The sequence below is a fragment of the Prosopis cineraria genome, unplaced genomic scaffold (genome assembly GCF_029017545.1).
Source record: "Prosopis cineraria cultivar Desert tree isolate PC_DT_omini unplaced genomic scaffold, ASM2901754v1 PC2, whole genome shotgun sequence".
NCBI lineage: Eukaryota > Viridiplantae > Streptophyta > Magnoliopsida > Fabales > Fabaceae > Prosopis > Prosopis cineraria.
In genome coordinates, this window is record NW_026555333.1 from 37,225,235 (window position 1) to 37,244,960 (window position 19,726).

Genomic DNA, 19,726 nt, shown 5'->3' on the forward strand with positions numbered 1-19,726 from the left:
TAGCTCTGATACCACTTTGTCACAAGGTATTACTTTCTCCCCAAAAAGCTAGCTCATTAGGGTGTGCAGCACACCCACTTATATAGCCAGGATCCTCCCCAATTTCCTCCGATGTGGGACCTGACAACTAGCTTGGTTGGATAATTAATCTAGCATACTTGATGAGTTTGGTGATTTATGACAATAAATAGCATTTTAGGTTAAGCAAGTATGAGATTGTATTAATTTAGCATGTATGGGACTAATGTGAGCAAATATTACAAGATATATTCGGACATGTTTGACAATATCCGAATAAATATTACCTACTAAGTTTTTTTTTCACATGTGTTATTTAAAAAATATTGTTTTAATTGATACTGGTCTAACCACGATTCAGTAGACCATTGCTCTGACCATTTCAATACCTTCGGTTTTGACAACATTAAATCTGTCTTTTGTTTCTAAGAGAAATTAACATTTACTATTGGAAAAAAATCCTTCTAGTGTCTTAAAAAAATGCATTTTTTTAAAAAAAAGGTTAATAATTTTAAAACTAGTAACTATTTCTAAGAATGAGTTTTATATATTTTGATAATGTAAGACTTGATAACAACTTTTATCTTTAAGTATATTTATGATTCTTCAGATTTTAAATTAAGCATAACAAAAACTGCTTCTGGGACAAAAGTAAAACTTGGACTATACTTGAGGGACAAATAAAAGTTTCATGTCAAAAATATTGAAAAATTAAATGTGGTTGGTGGTAGGTTTGAGGAATTGCAGAAGTTTGAAAGACATGCAGCATTACGTTTTTCTAGCCTTTAGTTTCCACCATTTTGTCAAAGAAGTTTGCATCATTGCCCATGCTTGTGTGTGACATCGGTCCCAGCCAACCAAAAATTGATATAAACCCAGAAATATTCAATCTTCCTAGCAAAATAAAACCTTCTATGTTTTTAAGCATTAGTGCCTGGTGTATTGTAGATTGATATAAACTGACACCGTTTATTATTGTAGATTATTGTTCCTAAGATCGCATTATGCAACAATATTCATATGTTTTATTTCACTTTACCATATATCCTCTTTTTCTATTTTTTTGCTTTTTGAAAGTTTAAATATCCAGAGCATTACACAGGCAGGTTATTCTAGTATATTATAAAGTAGTTCTGACCAAAAAGAAGCGGGCAAAAAAAAAATGGCTGGAGTTACTTAAATCAAAACAGACATCTCTAGTGTATTTATCAAATTTTGCAAAGTAATTGAGTCTGAAGAATGGAAAAATTATATATAGGTGATTATGATACAAGAGAATTGCTCATCTGCTCATTTCAGTCCATTAGTTTGTATCGTTTCTCTTGGACGCCTGAGACTCCCATTTGTATCTCTATTATCGTATGAAGGGGGACCTGAAATGAGAAAATCTCACATTAGCAACTTTAGTAGCCTCACGGTTCACCAAAAGTGACCACCAATGCTTATCTATACACAAGACAAAACTTAGATATATGTTTACTATCAGAGCTTTCAATTAAGAGACAGAAAATAAATACTTTAAACAACTTACCACAAAAAATCGAGTTTTCTTTTTTTTAAAAAAGTTCCTCATGTTTTCATAAAAAATTTGATAGCAAACTGCTAAAAAATTCCAAGGTTTGTCCAGATAGGAAATAGTGAACTTCAAAATTTTTAACATCCTTATATCATAAATACGGCAATGTCACAAATTCCCACTTCCATTTAGTTTATAACATGTTATAATAAAGTTTCTATAGGAAGCCAATTGGAATAAACGGCTTCTAAATAGTGCATTGATGTGGGGTGCGCACGCGCGCGAGTGCGTGTGTGGTTTACAAGCTTCTAATTTGTTCGTTTGTATGACGCCCCCCATTTGACAATATCAGTCTTCATGCAGAACAATTCTTGTTTCATATTATAAGTCTTTTAAAAAATCCAAAGCAACATTTACTTCAACAATTTTAAACAAGGGGCAAATTTGGTAATGTAATCCCTACTTTAATGTGTTTATTACATTTCTTAGTCAATGTGTAGCAACCTCGAAAGACCTATATTATGAAACAGAGTGTTATTTTTTTTTCCCCAATTTAATTTATGCGTGACCCACACTAACAGGAAATAATTTTGTCTGGACTCCCACGCAATGCAATGCACAAGACGACAAAACTGGTTACAAACAATCATATACTTCATGTTCCTTACACATGTTTTCTATCAATTTAGACATGTGCATCAACTCTGTATTCTTTCTCAATTTAAAAACGATTTCATGCAATAGGAAGGGGACAAAAAGCGCATCTTTTATATGCACTCTCCAAACGAGAATAAGGAAAAGTTACAAATGAACTTCTACAAAAATACACAAGTTACCTCTATGTGAGGAATTTCTTTCAGAGGCCTGTCAGCAAAATAAGCATATAATGCCCTCAAAACTGCCTGTAATGAGACAGCAAGCAGAGAGCATGAAAAATATTACACCACTCAAACACTGAGACCATATCTTAAAAGGACAAGTTTAACATGACACACAACCTGGTGAGATATCACAACAACAGGCGCCCGTTGTCGCTCAAGCTCAATAATTACAGGCTCTAGCCTGCATTACAATCAGAATTGACAAGAGTCGCTATTACATCAAACAAGTTGAATATTGGATTAAAATTAATGCAAGAAGTACAATTATCAACCTTTGAATTACATCCAGATAAGATTCTCCACGGGGATATCGATACCTAAGCTTGTCTTTCTTGCGAGATCTGCAGTTGGAAAATCAAATTATTTCACAAATTTTGAAGAGCATTCTGCTCCGCTTACAAGTTCCTAGCCTGTGCTTCCCTTAACTGATTTATCAGTCACGTTCAACTTAAAAAGTGAGCATCTGTGCTTGCCAATGGGGGAGAGAGTTTACAAATCTATGACATACCCATACTCCTCTGGCATGTTCTTCTTGATCTCTTCATAGGTCATCCCATCACATGCCCCAGCATTTATCTCGTCAAGTGCGCGCCATTGTATCTAACAAACATAAGGATAGTAATCTCTGGAACACCATTAATATATAATTTTGTCCACTTATCTGCTGATAGTTGACATGACTGCATGCGACCATAAACTTAGGTTGATAAGGATGACACTAACCTTGGGAAATCCAACAATTGGGCTTGCGGTCAGAATTGTTCGTTGCAATGTACTAGTCCATATCTGGATCGTCAGTTACACAAACAAAAGTCACTCACCATGGAATTTATGCACACCTTGTTTTACATGCACTCTGTAAGAGTCCCTAATCACACTCCTAATTACAGTCAACATCCAACACATATACAGCTAGTGGTAGAGTCATCCTAAATATTTTAAAACATGCATTAATTCATGTAAATATTTACTGTATAATTCCTTGTGTATTACTGAATAGAACCGAGGTACATATATAGATGAGGGAAGGAGAGGATAATCTGATTCGGATCCCTCAAATCACTGCTATAATATCTAATCTAATAAAGATAAAACTAATTACAGAATATAAAAGGAAAAATAATGTTATTATCTTAAAAAGGAAAAAAACCCTAGGTTTTGTGTTTTGTGGGTCTAAGCCCAGTAAGACTGAAGGCCCACATCCAACAATTCCAACAAGCATCAATGATCCAATGCACAATTCACACTGTAAGCTAGAACATTCCTAGCATATAACTCATATTCATACCTATAATAATCCACCTCAAGCTTAATTACATGGAAAATTGACATATGATCCATAGTCCATTTGATGCATCCATTACTTTATCAAATCCAATCTATACCTTAAAAATAAAGTTCCAAGTATAAAGTTAAAGTGTTTTAAAATAAATAAATAAATAAATAAATGATTAAGAATGAGTAATGGATATTTATTAGCTCCACCACAATTTTTAACATTTGTTCATTTTTGTCCAGTTCATTCCCATTTCTTCAACATTGCTTTGAAGTCTGAACTTGTTTCGTTATCGTTTCCCCTAGAAAATCCCCCTTCCACACCATAAAACAGTATCTCATTTTCAGAAGTGACATCAATCTTATCTATATAGAGAGGTTTTCTTGTAAAAATATCAAAATTAAATATACGATATAACAGCATTATATGCATGCACGATAGATGCATAAATGAGCAAAATATGTACCTTTCCAGTAAAATATTTGGTTGTGTTTTGGTTTTGTATACAATAAACCTCACGAGCTACAAATGCAAGAATGATTTTGAATGAAATGATATCATCTCGTGTAATCACTATATCATTAATGTAAACGATTGAGTTTGCCAGCAAAAGTATGGCAATACAATAGAGAATGATTGACCACATACTGTTTAAAGATTTGATTGTGAAGGGATGGAATTGGGTTGAAGGAGATGGAGGGTCAGCTCATCACAACCATTCTGAAAGGATATTGAATTGGATTAAGGTATATTTTTATCCCTGAATTTTTTTTTTAAAGAGCACTAGGCACCCTATACTAATAGATATGGCAATTTTACCCCTGAAATATTTTTCAAGAAGCAAAAAACCCCTTCTGTTAGTTCATCGTTAATTTTTTCATTTTTTGCTGACATGACATGTGCATAAGACCCACACATAGTGATAGGTAAAACTCTGATTATATCCTTTGTTGTTAATTTGCCTGTGAACCCTTTTTCTAGGAGCACTAACCATCCTAAAGTCTTTTTCTAGAAGCATTGGACATCTTGAAGCCTTGCTAAAATAAAATTTAAGAAATATTGCCAAAATATTAAGTATTTTAATATTTAATAATTTAAATATTATTATCTATAAATATTCATTCAAAATTTATAAATTATTTTTTAAATATTAATAGCTTAAACTAGCTTTTCAAAAATTTATAAATGACTTGTAATAATTTTATATATCAATCATATTTTTAATATTGATTGAGTTCCTTAAATTTTTTAGGTCATTCTCTAAAATTTTTTTAATCAATTGTCTTCTTCCAAAATATTACTATCCAATTTAATATTTTAATATTTTTATATTATATAATTTTGCATTAAAAATGAAAGGAATGAATCTCCAAATTAACGGAGGGATGTTTTTGTCTCATCTCTCTATCATTTTCTTGTTAAGTAACTTTTTTTGTAGCACATCAATGGAATGAGCAATATCTTTCAAATATACATTTTTTGCTAGCATATTGTTGGTCGTGATCTATCATCTTTCTAATTTTACCACTAATACTGCAATGTACAAAGAGTATTAAATTTGAGTAGTGCAATATTTGCTACAAAAGTTACAAAGAATGATCTAAAAATTTAAGAAACTTAACCGATATTAAAAATATAGATAAGTTCTGACAAACACTAAAGGCATAGCAATCTATGCACAGCCTTGAAGAGAAGCTCGGAGATCAATATGTAAAAAAAAAAAAGTCATCTATAAATTTATGAAAAAGCTAATTTGAATTGTTAATATTTAAAAAATAATAATTTATAAATTTTGAATGAATATTTATAAATAATAATATTTAAATTATTAAATATTAAAATACTTAATATTTTGACAATGTTTATTAAATTTTATTTTAACAAGACTTCAGGGTGCTACACACTCCTTGAAAAAGACTTTAAAATGCTTAGCGCTCCTACAAAAAGAGTTTGGAGGCAAATTAGTATCAAAGAACATGGTCAAAGTCTCACCTGTCATTGTATGTGGGCTTCACACACATGCCATGTTGGTAGAAAACAAAAAAATTAACAATTGACTAACAAAAGGGTTTTTTGCTCCTTGAAAAAATAGTTTAAGAGTAAAATTGCCCCATTTATTAGCACAAGATGCCCAAGGCTCCTTAGAAAAAAGTTCAAGAGTAAAAATGCATCTTAACCTTATTGAATTTAGTGAAAGGAATTGATTTGATTGTGAAGGGAAGGTATTGGGTTTTAGGAGATGGAGGTCAATCAGATGGGCCATCACTGGATACGTACACTAGGGTAAGTATACAGCAGTGGCTCATCTTCAATCATTCTGTAAGGATATTGAATTTAATCGTTACAAGGACCCTGTAATTTGTAAATGGGAAGCTTAAACCATATGGTGTTCATGGTGCCCAGTAAATTTGTCCTCCACCTCCTGAAAAAATTTCTTCACTACTACTCATCGAAAACTTATGGAGAAGGAACAAGGCTAACTTGGAATTGCACTACGTAAGCGTATGGTGAATTTGGTAAGAGACAAATGCAAGAATTTTAAAGGGTTTTTGGCTGGTCATATTGCAGAAGGATTGAGCAGCTCTTTTAAGTTAAAAGTTTTCCATTTAACTTTATCAAATTTTCTGCTAGGATAGTTCTTGTTTTTCCATCTTCTTACTCCACTTCTTTCAGTCAATACATATTCAAAAACAGGGATGTTGCTAGCCCACAGTGCAACATAAATGTCACATATAACACTGGCATTAAAAGGAAAAGCACTAGATCCTTGTAAACATGAACTGAAGAGCGTGTGTTTCAAAGGATTTCAAAGGGCCAAACACACACACATACACTCATTGAATCTAAGAAAGAAAAGCTTACAGAAGCAGTCCGTTCTGATTTGAGTCGCTTTCCTACGAAGTTAGCAAGCTTCTTTGCATACAGCTGTCCAGTCTCACTGTTAAAACAAATTGCAGCGTCTTCTAATTAGAAGTTATAAACTTGACAGCACTTTCATTCTAACAAAAAGAATGTCATAAAAAAATAATAAAGAAACATCACTTTAAAGATAGAGGAACTGCAACTGTTTCACTATCCATCTTTCCCATGCAAGATAAAACTCTATTTTAATTTCTGAATGAAGCCACGTTTTAAAGGCCGTTTGTCCTTTTCAATTTTCCTCTTTTCAAAAATGACCGAGTCACTGAACTCAATTGTGCAATAGAGGAACAGCCCAAAAAATAGAGAGAAAAAAATTAGCATATAAGATTCAGCACACAGAAACTTGGTTTATGAGATTTGTTAACGGAGATAAGAGAACTCTAAGTGAGATCACAAACTTATTTATGCAGGCTCTATGAGTCTTTACTAATCATCATAAATTAGGTCAAGTACGAAGGTAGCATGTCCTCAGACCACCGGTAATTGTTCAGACGACCATACAAGTATGCTGGTTCTTCAACTTCCCTTCTGCTGAACCCAACAGGGTTGTCTCGAACACATGGACATCTGACATTGTTCAGACCATCATTCACTATGCTCGGTCCTGTTTCATGGCGCTCCCCTTAATCCATCGTCCATTTGCATAAAGGAGCATGCAATGGTTACCTCTATAGCTTCCATGTTTGGTATTTTAAAATCTAGGGAGAATTACAACTAAGTCCCACATAAGGAAATTAATTACTGCAAGGCTCATTGACAACTACAATTTAGTTCAATTGTCAACGGATCTTACAGTAATTAATTTTCTTGTGTGGGACTTCAATGTAATTATCCCTAAAATCTAACTTGTCAGGTTCTCCGACTATAACCACAAAAGACTAACAGATCCAAACTAACTATATTGGCCACAATTCAAGCTCGGTATCTTTAGGGGATTTTCCCAATCAGATTTACCAAGGGACTTGAGAACGCTTCTTACTGAAGGTAAATATTTCTCTTTTCAAAGATTCCTCTGGTTGTTGGAGGATTCCTGGCCCTTCTATCTCATTTTTCCTCAACCTCTATAAAATAAAAATACAGGAGTAATCCATATTGCAAGCAAGTCCTGACTTGCACACATGAACTACTACCATTCAATTCCACCTATAACAAGAGCATCCACTCTAGAACTTATTCTATGCATTATCATTCTATCATTCTACAGCCGTCTTTTTTTCCCCCTTTTTGAAAAAAATTTTGAAGGAGATAGAAAAAAGACATAGAAGGAAAGAGGAGGATCTGACAGATGGCTATCTCAGTTGTCTTTTCATAGCATGCTCCTTCAACAGATTCCGTTGCTATTTATGCCTTAGGTAGCTGGTGATTTTCAGCTAACTAACTACCAATAAACTAACTAATCTAACATTAACATTTCCAATCAAAAATATATACTTAAGATTTAAGACTTGTCAGAAGGAACTTTTCTAGATGACTTGCTCCAAAATGTGCTTTAGCAAAAGTGCTTGTCAAAGAAGTATGTGTTTAAACTTCAAAATGGAAGGGCATTTTTAAAAATGCTATAGCACTAACTATTTTACCATAACTATTTTGCACTGAGCGTAGGAGATAAATAGGTTGCCACAAATAACTAAGCTCTCCTATAACACAACTTAGTCCATGAGTGAAAAATAAGCAACATTACCCCAAAGTTTTGGATTTCTAGCAATGCCATTAAGTATAAGATAGGAGATAAGTAGTTACTTCTATAATTAAGGGAAGGGATGAGGAAACAACAATCGGAGGACATAGCCTAGATAAAGAAGGATGGTTGTGTTAGGCCCTCAACAGCCAACGTAAAATTTTGTTCAATATTACATGCATATGGACAATAGACATTTTTGTGCTAATGCTAGGTCGTTACTCGTAAGCAATGTGCTACATGGCTTAAGTACAGTGACAAGTGAGCTAGGGCCGCTGCATCTATGCTCGAATATAGTGTTAAATGAGCAAGGTCTACCAAGTTATTCTAGACAAGCGCGGCTAAAGAAGTTAGCTCATTAGAACAAAATCAGATTTGGTACTTGAAATGTTGGGACCTTGACTAGTAAATCCATGGAGGTAGTAGGATTTCTGATTCATAGAAAAATTAATATCTTATACCTACAAGAAACTAAATGGTTTGGTGAACAAGCTAAGGATATATAAGGTTTCAAGCTTTGGTATACTGGGAATGTAGACACACACAATAGGGTGGGTATCATTGTTGATAAGAAGGGGAAAAAGAACGTGGTAAAAGTTAACAGAATTGGAGACAGAATTATTTCCTTAAAAAAGATTGTTGAACGTGAGATTGTCAATATTATTAGCGCTTATGCACCTCAAGCCGGGACAAAAGCTAATCTTAAAGAATTATTTTGCGAAGACTTGGAGGGGTTGATCTAAAGCATACCACATAATGAAAAGATCTTTATTGGAGGAGACTTTAATGGTCATGTCGAGAGGGAGGCAGGTCACTATGCGAGGGTGCATGATGGTTTGGGTTTTTGAGAGCTAAATAATGAAGGCAATATATTCTTAATTTCTCTTTGGCATATGATTTTAAGGTTGCTAATACTTATTTCAAGAAGAGGGATAAGCATCTCATCATTTATAAAAGTGGAGCTTCAAGATCACAGATTGATTTCTTTTTTATAAAGAACACAGATAGAAGACTTTGTAAAAATTGTAAGATAATTCTTGAGGATGCTATAACAACACAACAAAAGATCCTTGTCCTTGATGTGGGTATTATGAGTAAAAACCAAAAGTGTCGACAAGTTATAACTCCAAGAATTGCGTGAGGGAAATTAAAAGTGAAAAGTGAGAAATTTTCAAGAGAAATCTCTTGGCCTAAGAAATTTGGGAGTTTCGAGGAAGTGCTAACCAAAGTACTAAAAACCGAGCTAATCATTGAACTAGCTAAGACACTAGGTGAAGGGTTAAGGATTCAACCGAGGTCAAACCGAAGATCAAACCAGGACCAGACCAGTCCTAATAAAATAACATAATTAATGATAAATAATAATGATAAATTATTTTACTCATTATTAATATTAATTTATTCAATTTTTAATTTTTCTTATTTTTTCCACTTACTTTTGTCCTTTTCGTCTTTGCAAAAACTTACATCACATTTATTGAGAAGTAACCACACCCTCTCTCACCTTCTTTTTCTTTTTCTTCGTCGTTCAATCTTCCCTCCCCTCATTCTTCTTTTTTTCATGTGATTTTCCCTGGCTTCAAAAGCTTGAAAAGTCACCATCACCACTTGCCCTCTCTCTCTTTTTCCCTCTCTTTCTTCGTTACCCTTTGTCTCTTCCCTCCCACATGCTTCCTCCTTCATCTCATTCTCTCTTCCTTAGTTTCTTCAGACCTCATTTTATTTCCCTTCTTCCTTCAGACGTTGAGAAGAGAAGGCAACCAGATAGTTGAGTCACAAACAAAAATGCCAAGAGAACCGGATAGCATAATCGCAGATGAGAATGCAGAAAGTTGATGGAAGATGTAGACAAGTATGCCACATAGAAAGACGAAGGTTGAAGGAAGGAGAGAACGTATAGGTTTGAGAGGATAGTCGAACGACATCATATTTTTTCTGTATTTTTTATTTTTAATTTTTTTAGGCAACCCACCTAACCCATGGGGTTGAGTGGGTTAGTCCGGTTTTTTTTTTTGAGTCACCCAAGTTGACTACCCCTTCAAAAAATGTCAAACCAAACCAGACACATGACCGATTTGCCGGTTTGACCAGCCAGTCGGGTCCGAGTTTGCAAACCATGGTGCTAACATCTTGTGAGAGGATATGGCCATGAAGGTAAGGAAGGTTACAAAAGAAGTTTTGGGAGAATCAAGAAGTTTTGGTCTGAGAGATAAGGAGTCTTAGTGGTGGAATAATAGCGCACAAAAAAAAATTAAGTATAAGAAGGAGTGTTTTAAAGTCATCCATTGATATAATGAAGATGAAAATTGGAAAAGATATCGTATGGCTAAAAAGAAAACTAAGAAGGCAGTGAATGAAGCTCGTTCTAAAGCATTTGAAGAGTTTTATAATGGTCTTAAGACAAAGGATGAAGAATGAAAAATTTATAAGATTGCTAAGAGTAAAGAAAGAAAATTAAGAGATTTAGAATAAGTCATGTGCATAAAGGATGAAGAGAGAAATGTCTTGGTTACAAATGGTGATTTAAAGACAACTAGGAGACATACTTTTCTAAACTTTTCAATGATGGTGGGGGTTTGTCAATTAATGTGGAAGATTTAGTAACTCTTGGAAGAGAACAAAATTTGTCATTTTATTGAAAGATACAAGCTTGAGAAGTAAAGGAAGCTCTTAAGAAAATGACAAATGGTATAGCCTGATTATATCCCTATTCAAAGCGAAAATGTTTGGGTGAAGAAGGGGTGCGGTGGTTAACTAAGTTATTTAATGAGATCTTATAGTCCAAGAAAGTGCCTAACGATTGGATGAGAAGCACCTTAATTCCTATTTACAAAAATAAAGAGATATTCAGAATTATGCTAACTATAAAAGGATTAAACTTATGAATCATATAATGAAATTATGAGAAAGAATGATTGAGCATAGGTTGAGATTGGAAACTAATTTTTCTGAGCATCAATTCAGCTTCATGCCAGGTAGGGCGACTATAGAAGCGATTTATCTATTAAAGGGATTAATGAAAAAGTATCGATACAAAGGTAAAGAATTATATATGGTCTTCATTGATTTGGAAAAATCTTATGATCATACTGAGAGAAGTACTTTGAAAGGTATTGGAAAAGAAGGGTGTCCGGGTTGCCTATATTTGAGCTATATAAGACATGTATGAGGAGGCAATAACTATTATAAGAATGCCTGGCAACAAAACAAAAGACTTTCCTATAAAAGTTGAACTGTATCAAAGATCACCTTTGAGTCTTTATTTGTTTGATCTAGTCTTAGATATTTTGCCTAAGAATATTCAAGAGAAAATCCCAAAATGCATGCTTTTCGCGGATGATATAGTTCTTATTGCAAAGATAAGAGAAGAGATTAATTGTAAATTTGAGTTATAGAAGAGGACATTGAAGTCAAAAGGTTTTCGCCTGAGTAGGAGGAAAATGGAACATCTATATTGTAATTTTGATAAAAGGTCAGTGAATAGTAATTTGGAAGTTAAATTGGGTGATCAGATCATACTTACTAGAAAAGTTTAGATATTTGGAAGCATTTATTCAACATAATGGGGAAATTAATGGAGATATTGTACATAGGATACAAGTTGGATGGTTTAACTGGAGAAAGGATAAAAGAGTTATCTGCAATCGTAAAGTACCTAATAAATTTAAAGAGAAGTTTTATCGAACTATTATAAGACCGATAATATTATATGGTAGTAAATATTGGGCTTTAACAAGACAATAAAAGCATAAAGTTTAAGTAGCAAAAAATGATAATATTGAGATAAATGTGTAGATATCCATGTAAAGACAAAATCCGAAATGAGTACATACAAAAAAAAGTGGGCATCACACCTATTGAAAAAAAATCACAAAAAAAATCATTTGAGGTGATTTGGACATATACAAAGAATACTACAGGAGGCACCTGTGAGGAAAGTGAAACAGATAACTTTAAGCCCTGTCAAGAAGGGTAGAGGAAGGCCAAAGAAAACACTTTTGACAGTTGTTGATCGAGACCTTTTACTTAACAATATTTCTAAAAGCTTAATAAATTATAGAACATAATGGCATCATATAATCCATGTAGCCGATCCCACTTAGTGAGATAAGGCTTGTTGCTGCTACTGCTCATAGGTATCCTCCTATTTGAGGCACTAAATGTAAGTACCTCCCCTAGCAAGGATTCGATCTTTGGTTCACCACGTTATCAAAAACTAACCCCTTTCACTAGACTCGATCCCCATTGATAAATTTGACCTCCCTTTTCAAGAGTAACTGTTGGTTAAACAAAACAAGCAAATGGCTTTGCAAATTTCATTCAGACCACTTCCTTTCAAGCATATACCTCACTGCAGTATCTCCACCGATTCTCCCTCTTACATTGTCCTGGCTTTCTCCATGCCTAGTAAGTAATATGGGGCGTGGTGTAAGGTGTGTATTAACCTGCAACAGATACATGTTTCACAGTAAGAGGTGTGCTTAGTTATTAAAAAGAAATGTGAAGTTATAAAGCAAAAAATTACAAGTGGTTAAAACTCTATATTATGCATCGCATGTTAAGGATTATGAGAAACTTCATTTATTAATTATTCCTGGGACAACATAATCTTTTAACATGTAAAAGAAACTCCTGCCTCGTGAAAATCCAACATTTCCACATTGCCCCCCCATAGAAATGAAAATAAGGGGTTTTGTACCTGTTGCTTGCATTCCTGGACATATTTTAAAAAAACATTCTGCATAACATTTCTAGGAATCTAAAAACATTTCACAAACTGAACACCCCTAGATGAATTATAAACACCTTGAAAAAACTTACCAAGAAGAAAACAATCCGACCAGGAAGGTAGCCACTAATATTGTTCACCTACATCAAAAAAATTGAAATTATAACAAATTGAAATAAAAGACCAAAGGCCATATGTCTTAATGTGAGGAGCAGAAATCAAGCTGATGCCCTTAAATTCATTTCTTCATTCTATAACATTTCAATTGTTAAAGTGCAGCTACCATATGAACGCATTCTGTTATCTGTAAACTGTTGTACAGGCACATAGTCTATATTTAATGCATAAAATACATAACAGGAAAAAAAAATAATCTTACTTGTATTTGCCCCCCATGTCCACTGACCATATCAATCATTTTAATATAAGATCCTTCTTCCACGGGTTCATAAACCTGGCAATAAAAAAATCCAAATTATTTGAGGAAAAGTTCCCTGGAATAATTACAAAACTAAAAGTGCATTTGAAAGACATGCCTTCTCATAATTAACTAGACGGTTTTTAAAGTCTTGCATCCCTGCTTCAAAATCTGGCCTGCAAAAGTATATTAATTAGGTACAATTTCATGGCAATCAAGATAAAGATGTCACTGTTTTTAGAAGAAATTTTTACTCTTCTGCATAGTCAGGACTTTGCTGAATTTTAAGACGTATATTTCTTTCTATTATGTTTACATCATTGCATATTGTTTCCAGAAATATAATCTACAAGAAAAATGTAAAGATGCATCAGAAGAGACCAAGATTATCTGTAAAAATTTCATATAACATATTCTTAACAATGTCCATCTGTGACTGCGGTACCTTGCATCTTCCTTCAGCCAATTTCATCAGCATGTTTCTTCTCTTCTTGGTGCTGTTCGTGGCATCAAATATCCCAACCTAAAATCAAATTTATAGTCATGAAGAAAACAGGAAAGAAAAAATAAGAACAAAAATGTCAACAAGTGAGCTTACTTGACCACCTTCTTGCATCCAAGATATCATATCTTCAAATGCCAAAGCTGCTACCTAGTGGCATTTAATATATTAAAATGATGTCCAGCGAAAGGAAGTGATGTTAACATTACCAGAATCATCCAAGACAAACAAAATGTTTGAAGTGAGAATTTGATCAGGGTAACATGGCCTTGAAATGTTTTAATACATTAATGCCTATCAATATGAATTTTCCATTAGGATTTTGTATTCTACCTTCTAATCCAGAAATATTTTTCATTTGTCAAGTCTTACTGCGCCATTAAATCACCGTTTGATCATTTTCCTAAGTGTTAGAACATGTCAACCAATCTCCCACTGCTTCTTTTCACCTTTCAAATTTTTTGAGTTCTCAGCACTATGCTTAGGTTCCAGTTAAATTCTTCAAACACAAAATATATTATTGACTTATATTCAAGTAACACAGCTGCATGTGTAACAAAGCTAAACTAACAATGGCAGTTTTTTGAAAAGATTGTGGCGTTCTTACCAATTCTTGCATATGTTCATTCTCACTCATGTATCCAAATTAATAAGCATGAGTCAATCATAACATGTATGTGTATATTGCTGACCAAGAACAAAGATACTTTACTAGATGCACAAGATATAAAAATATTGTGAATCAACAATCATAGAAGCACCATGACACTTCCAAGTTCCAACTATGACTAACAAATCAAGGACAATATAACTTTTAATCCTTCATTTTTTCTCAATTATCACTTTAGTTCTTAAACTTTAACTCAGCACAACTCAATCCTTGTAATTTAAAAAGTTAATGAATTATAGGATTAACTGAGTCAAAAAAAAAAATTATTAAGACTGAGTAATTCCAAGTTAAGAAGCTGTAGGGACCGAGTTGTTTTAAGTCAAAGTTAAAAGACTAAATCAATAATTGAAAATAAGTTTAGGGACCAAAAGTTATATTTTTTCCACTAAATTTTGTCCTATACATATGGAAGTTATAGATATTGATCTGCATTGAATTTAATCTTAAACCAACAAACAATTGGCATAAAGTTACCTCATTGCGGGCTTCCATGCCTTCGGGATTGTCAGCACGAAAAAAATCAGCAGACTGCAGTGAAGATTATGACATGCATTAAGAATCACTCGTGAAAACATGACAAACTAGTAAATCGTATGGTTACAATAATAAAGTTACTGAGAAAGGAAAATAAATGGCCTACCGTTCATGAGAGCACGACAGAGAAACATTGAAAATTTTATGCCCCCGGCATATTAAAAAATTGGTCATGCAACAGATATAGAATACATTCTCAAGGACCTCCTTAACTTTTTAGATGAAATGCTTTTATGACCTAGACCCAGTGAGATCTTCTTTAACTTAGAGGTTTAGAGTTCCACCTTTGCGATGCCCATCTTATTGTAAGCTCTTTCATGTGATTAATTAATCAATGGCAAATATATGCATAAGAATGCATAAACCATTTCACCAATAGTCAGAAGTACTTCAGAAGATTAAATTTCACTTATAAGTAATTAAGTGTGTGTTTGATTTTCAGTTTGTGAAAAGTCCATTTGGTGAGAGTTTATTTAATAAAAATCAATTTCATAAAAATCAGTTGTCGTAATAAAATTTGTATTTGGATACATTTTTTTCAAAAGTCAATTTGATACACTGAAAGTTGTTTAAATTATGATAGTGAAATGTGCTTTTACATGTACAATTACTAAAAAAATATTAATTTATGATGATTTGTAATTTTTATTATACAAATATAATAAATTTGAAATATTTAAAAAATGTGATAAAGATTTTAAATAACATAAAATTTGATCTATAACACTAAAAAATTGATCTCTAGTTATTTGTACTTTTTTAATTTATAATTTTAAAAAATGTTATAAAGATTTGTAATTTTTATGATACATTAATGCTAAAAATTAACACGATTAATTATTCAATTTATAATGCTAAAAACTTAATACCTAATTATTATTATTATTGAAATAATAATTATATTTTTAATGAATTAACTATTTTTTAAATAAAAGAATAAGAGATTAAACTTGGGGTAGTACAGTCAAATAACATCTCACTTTTCAAATCTAATTTTCGAAAGCTCCATATTTTAAGTTGGCCAAAAGTACATTCAATAACATCTGGAAAGGACTTTTTAAATGGACTTCTTGAAAAAATATTGGAAATCAAACAACATTTAACTTTTGGAAAGTAAAAAAGCACTCCCGAATGTTAAAAGCTACAAAACCAAACAAACGCTAAATCAAATTTCATGCCAATTGAGTTTACCTGATTAGTTCCATGCTTAAGGCGGCGATACTGTGACAACAAAAAATAAACGAGTGTCACCTTCATATCTGAGATATTTGACAAAGCAAAACCTATTGATCACAAGGAAGAGTCATGTCAAGAATGTCAGCTACCTTCCCAACATTGAAGTGCTTGGTATTGTGACCTAACCAACGAAGATATCTTGTAAGTTTAGCTGCAGTAAAAGTTTTACCTCGAGCAGGCAAACCCACCTAAAGTAAAAGCAACTAGTTAGAACTATTCGTTTCATTTTTTTAATTAAAAAATTACTAAATCCTCCAAAAGGAACGGCACAAAAGAGTAGCAGACCAATCTCACTGTGGATTAGAGATTGCTCAATCTCAAGTTAGAATTATTCGATTTCATGTGTATTCATTTTGTGAATTTGATGAACTACAGAAGGAAAAAACAATAGTTTTGTGAGTCACTTCCATATTCTAACATGCATATAAAACTCCAACTTAAAGGCGGAAGAAAGATAGATGAATAATTGCTAAACCTCATTGAAATTCAGGATAACTACTCATGCTAGTAAGTACCAGGATAATTGCTAAATGTCTATCCTCCTTGGGACCCAGCATCTGGTCAGCCACAGCCGCAGCTGCAACAGCTCCAGCAGCCGCTGGCATTGAATTCTATCAATGAAAAGAAAGAACACGCAAGCAACCATTTGTGAACAAGTTTACTTGACACTACAAAAGTCTGTTCTCTAGCTTTCAATTTGAGGAGGGGGGAGTCAAATACAAGAAATAAAAAAATCATTCATACAAACCTTGGTATCATTATCCAAATTAAGATTGTTCGTGAAAGTAGTTGAGCCAGATTTTACAAGTCTAGGAGACCCAACGCCCCTATCAACAAAATGTCCCCTCTGACCGTCTTGCTTTTGCATTGCCGTAAATGTGCCCACTGACTTGGATTCAACCATTCCAGAGCCTTGACCCACAATAGATGGATCTGGAACAATAATCTCCATCTCCTAGTAGGAACATCAACTTTATTTACATATCCATCACAGTGAAAGGACAGGTTCAAGGATAATTATGACAAGGAATCCTTGCATTGATTTTGTGGATTTTTAGTCAGGTTGTTATCTGTAGCATACACTATAAAGAACTTATAGTCCACCTCAACCAAGGATGAAACAAAAAACAGGAAGTCAAACCTTAAAAGCTGCAGGTCGATCAACTGTAACATCAACATCCCTAATAGAATATGCACTGCTGCCAGACCCAGAAACTGGTGATCTGGGATTCTCCGTCATGTTAGCTGCATATGCAATTGAATTCGCAGAAGTAGAAGGAGCTGGGACAACATAATGCTCAAGATCAAGATCCAGACCCACGAAAGAGCCATTCTGAGCAAAATATTAAAAACAGAATAAAATTCCTTAGTCGAGTGGTCCAGCAACAAGGCAATGTATTAGAAAGAAAAATAATATAAATTTAAAAACAAAGGCTGTATTTATTGAGGACTTGTCACCTGACACTTGACAACAAACCATTTTACATGAAACACTTCATCTCTCACACAGATCAGAAAAAAATGATATTGAACAAAACCAAGATTTGCTGGCCAAAAGTATAAAAAAAGTCCCACCAGAAACATACAACTGACAGTCTACATGTTCATACAAGGTTTTTAGACTCATTTCTTCTATTTTATACATTGCAATGCAAGTAACACTCTGCTTAACAGCTAACAAGGAGGCAAAGAATTAATAGCATTGCTGTGAAGGACTAAATACCACCTAATGCTCTATTGTAGTCTTACCTCACCACCTGTCTGCGGCGCTGAATTTATGCTGACATCAGGAATCCCACGCACATATGAAGGACGAAAGTTTTCCTGATAAGCCCTCCAACTAGCTGCAAGATCAAACGGAGAAACTCTATCTACTTTAACAAATACTTGATACTCAAGAACTTCAGCATTCTCAAGCCTGAACAAAGCAAGCCTGGTATCCTCCTGCAATGCCCCCCTAATCAGCAGGCGGTTTGAACCCTCCTCAACAATACAAGGTGCATTGTTGTGCTTAGGCTTCAAGAGGAACTTGAAATCCAAAGTTTCTGAAAATGACAAAGAAATTGAAGGCATCAGGCTTAATCAGGGGAGAAGCGTTTGATGAGATACTAAAAGACACAAAGACCAGGCTCTCTACTCGTACTGAATCCAACAATGCTACCCTCTCAGAGTAAGAGTACTGTTTCTTATGCTCAATTAATTCAGAAAACTAATGCCACTGTGTACTGTTACATTGAGTTTAATTTTTTTTGAATGCTTTGAGAAAGAAAAACTACGTATCTTGGGAATGGATAATGAGTAATTAATTATTACATCCTAAAGGCGAAGACAAAACCAAAGAAGTATAGAGAAAAAAACCATATAATACCATGATTAGGAGGAACAACAAAGCTTAACTCCCACATTGACACGGATTCGCGTTCCATTGGAAGCTGATTGTGGTACCAAAAAAAACCCAAAACATTTTAGAGCACCAAAATCACAATAATCATCCCCAAAAAAACGTAGAAGTAGGGTTCAAACAAAATTACTGCTCTTGAAGAGTCCCAGGATCCCACAAGCGGAAGAGAACCAAAGACATGAGGGACAAGCTCCCCTGTGAGCTTACGATTCTCCATCTTAAGCGAGACGTAAAGCTGCCCATCTTCATCACTGCCATTAAACTCACCGTCCGTATTCTTGGAAGCACCAGCCCCCATTACACGTAACCAAGAACAAGCAACAACCACTGCCTGCAGTCTCGAGTGTTGATTATTGTGAATATGAGCGAATGTGGACCATATAAAGGCTTTTCTTCTTCTGGTGGTAATGTGTTTGGAAGCATCGATAATTGCTCAGTCCAGCGACTCAGAAACGAGAAGATTTATGGCTCGCTCTTCTGCGAGCTAACGCTATATATCGCTTTGCGTGGGCCCTAGTACTCGCACAAACACGTGTTGTTGATGACGAGTCTTTTTTTTTTTTTTTTCCCTTCTTTTAATTGACTCATTCTTTCTTGAAAAAAAAATCATCCAAGGACCCTGGCGAGTTATAAACTTTAGAATTTTAGCATTTCACTGCATCTCATGTATCTATATAAAAATAAGACTTTTAAAAAAAGACTTAATTATTCCTAAAATTTTGGATGCATAAATAAGTATTTATTTAAGTTTTAACAAGTAATTATACGTAATTAACAATTATCCTTTCGAGACATGAACAAGTAATTATCCTTTTGGACATGAACAGGTTGCAAAAATTGATCACACAAATTTAATTATATAAGTATTGGTCCTTCATAAATAAATAGTCATTCAGATTTTGACAAGTAACCCTATGCAATTAACAATAACTCATTTAGAATAAA

At 33.8% G+C, this 19,726-nt stretch overlaps 1 protein-coding gene across 1 annotated transcript; it reads right to left on the reverse strand.

Moving 5' to 3' along the window:
* Nucleotides 1-1,194: 1,194 nt before the first annotated feature.
* LOC129303285 (6-phosphofructo-2-kinase/fructose-2,6-bisphosphatase-like) lies at nucleotides 1,195-19,222 on the reverse strand. The gene is made up of 23 exons (XM_054942502.1): nucleotides 18,912-19,222; nucleotides 18,749-18,812; nucleotides 18,130-18,425; nucleotides 17,522-17,713; nucleotides 17,129-17,335; nucleotides 16,896-16,991; nucleotides 16,470-16,568; nucleotides 16,336-16,365; nucleotides 15,085-15,138; nucleotides 14,037-14,090; nucleotides 13,884-13,961; nucleotides 13,693-13,784; nucleotides 13,557-13,614; nucleotides 13,400-13,474; nucleotides 13,113-13,160; nucleotides 12,639-12,736; nucleotides 6,554-6,629; nucleotides 3,139-3,201; nucleotides 2,924-3,015; nucleotides 2,688-2,756; nucleotides 2,533-2,596; nucleotides 2,371-2,436; nucleotides 1,195-1,391 (listed from the first exon to the last, which is right to left on the reverse strand). The coding sequence occupies exons 1-23, from the start codon at nucleotides 19,077-19,079 to the stop codon at nucleotides 1,314-1,316; spliced, it is 2,217 nt and encodes a 738-aa protein (XP_054798477.1). The 5' UTR covers nucleotides 19,080-19,222; the 3' UTR covers nucleotides 1,195-1,313.
* Nucleotides 19,223-19,726: the final 504 nt, after the last annotated feature.

Coding starts and splice junctions, on each gene's coding strand:
- LOC129303285 (XM_054942502.1), bottom strand. CDS start 19,079: ATGGGGGCTGGTGCTTCCAAGAATACGGACGGTGAGTTTAATGGCAGT. Junction 15,139..16,335: donor TTAAGCATGGAACTAATCAG/GTAAACTCAATT, acceptor TCTTCACTGCAG/TCTGCTGATTTTTTTCGTGC. Junction 2,757..2,923: donor AACATGCCAGAGGAGTATGG/GTATGTCATAGA, acceptor TTCCAACTGCAG/ATCTCGCAAGAAAGACAAGC.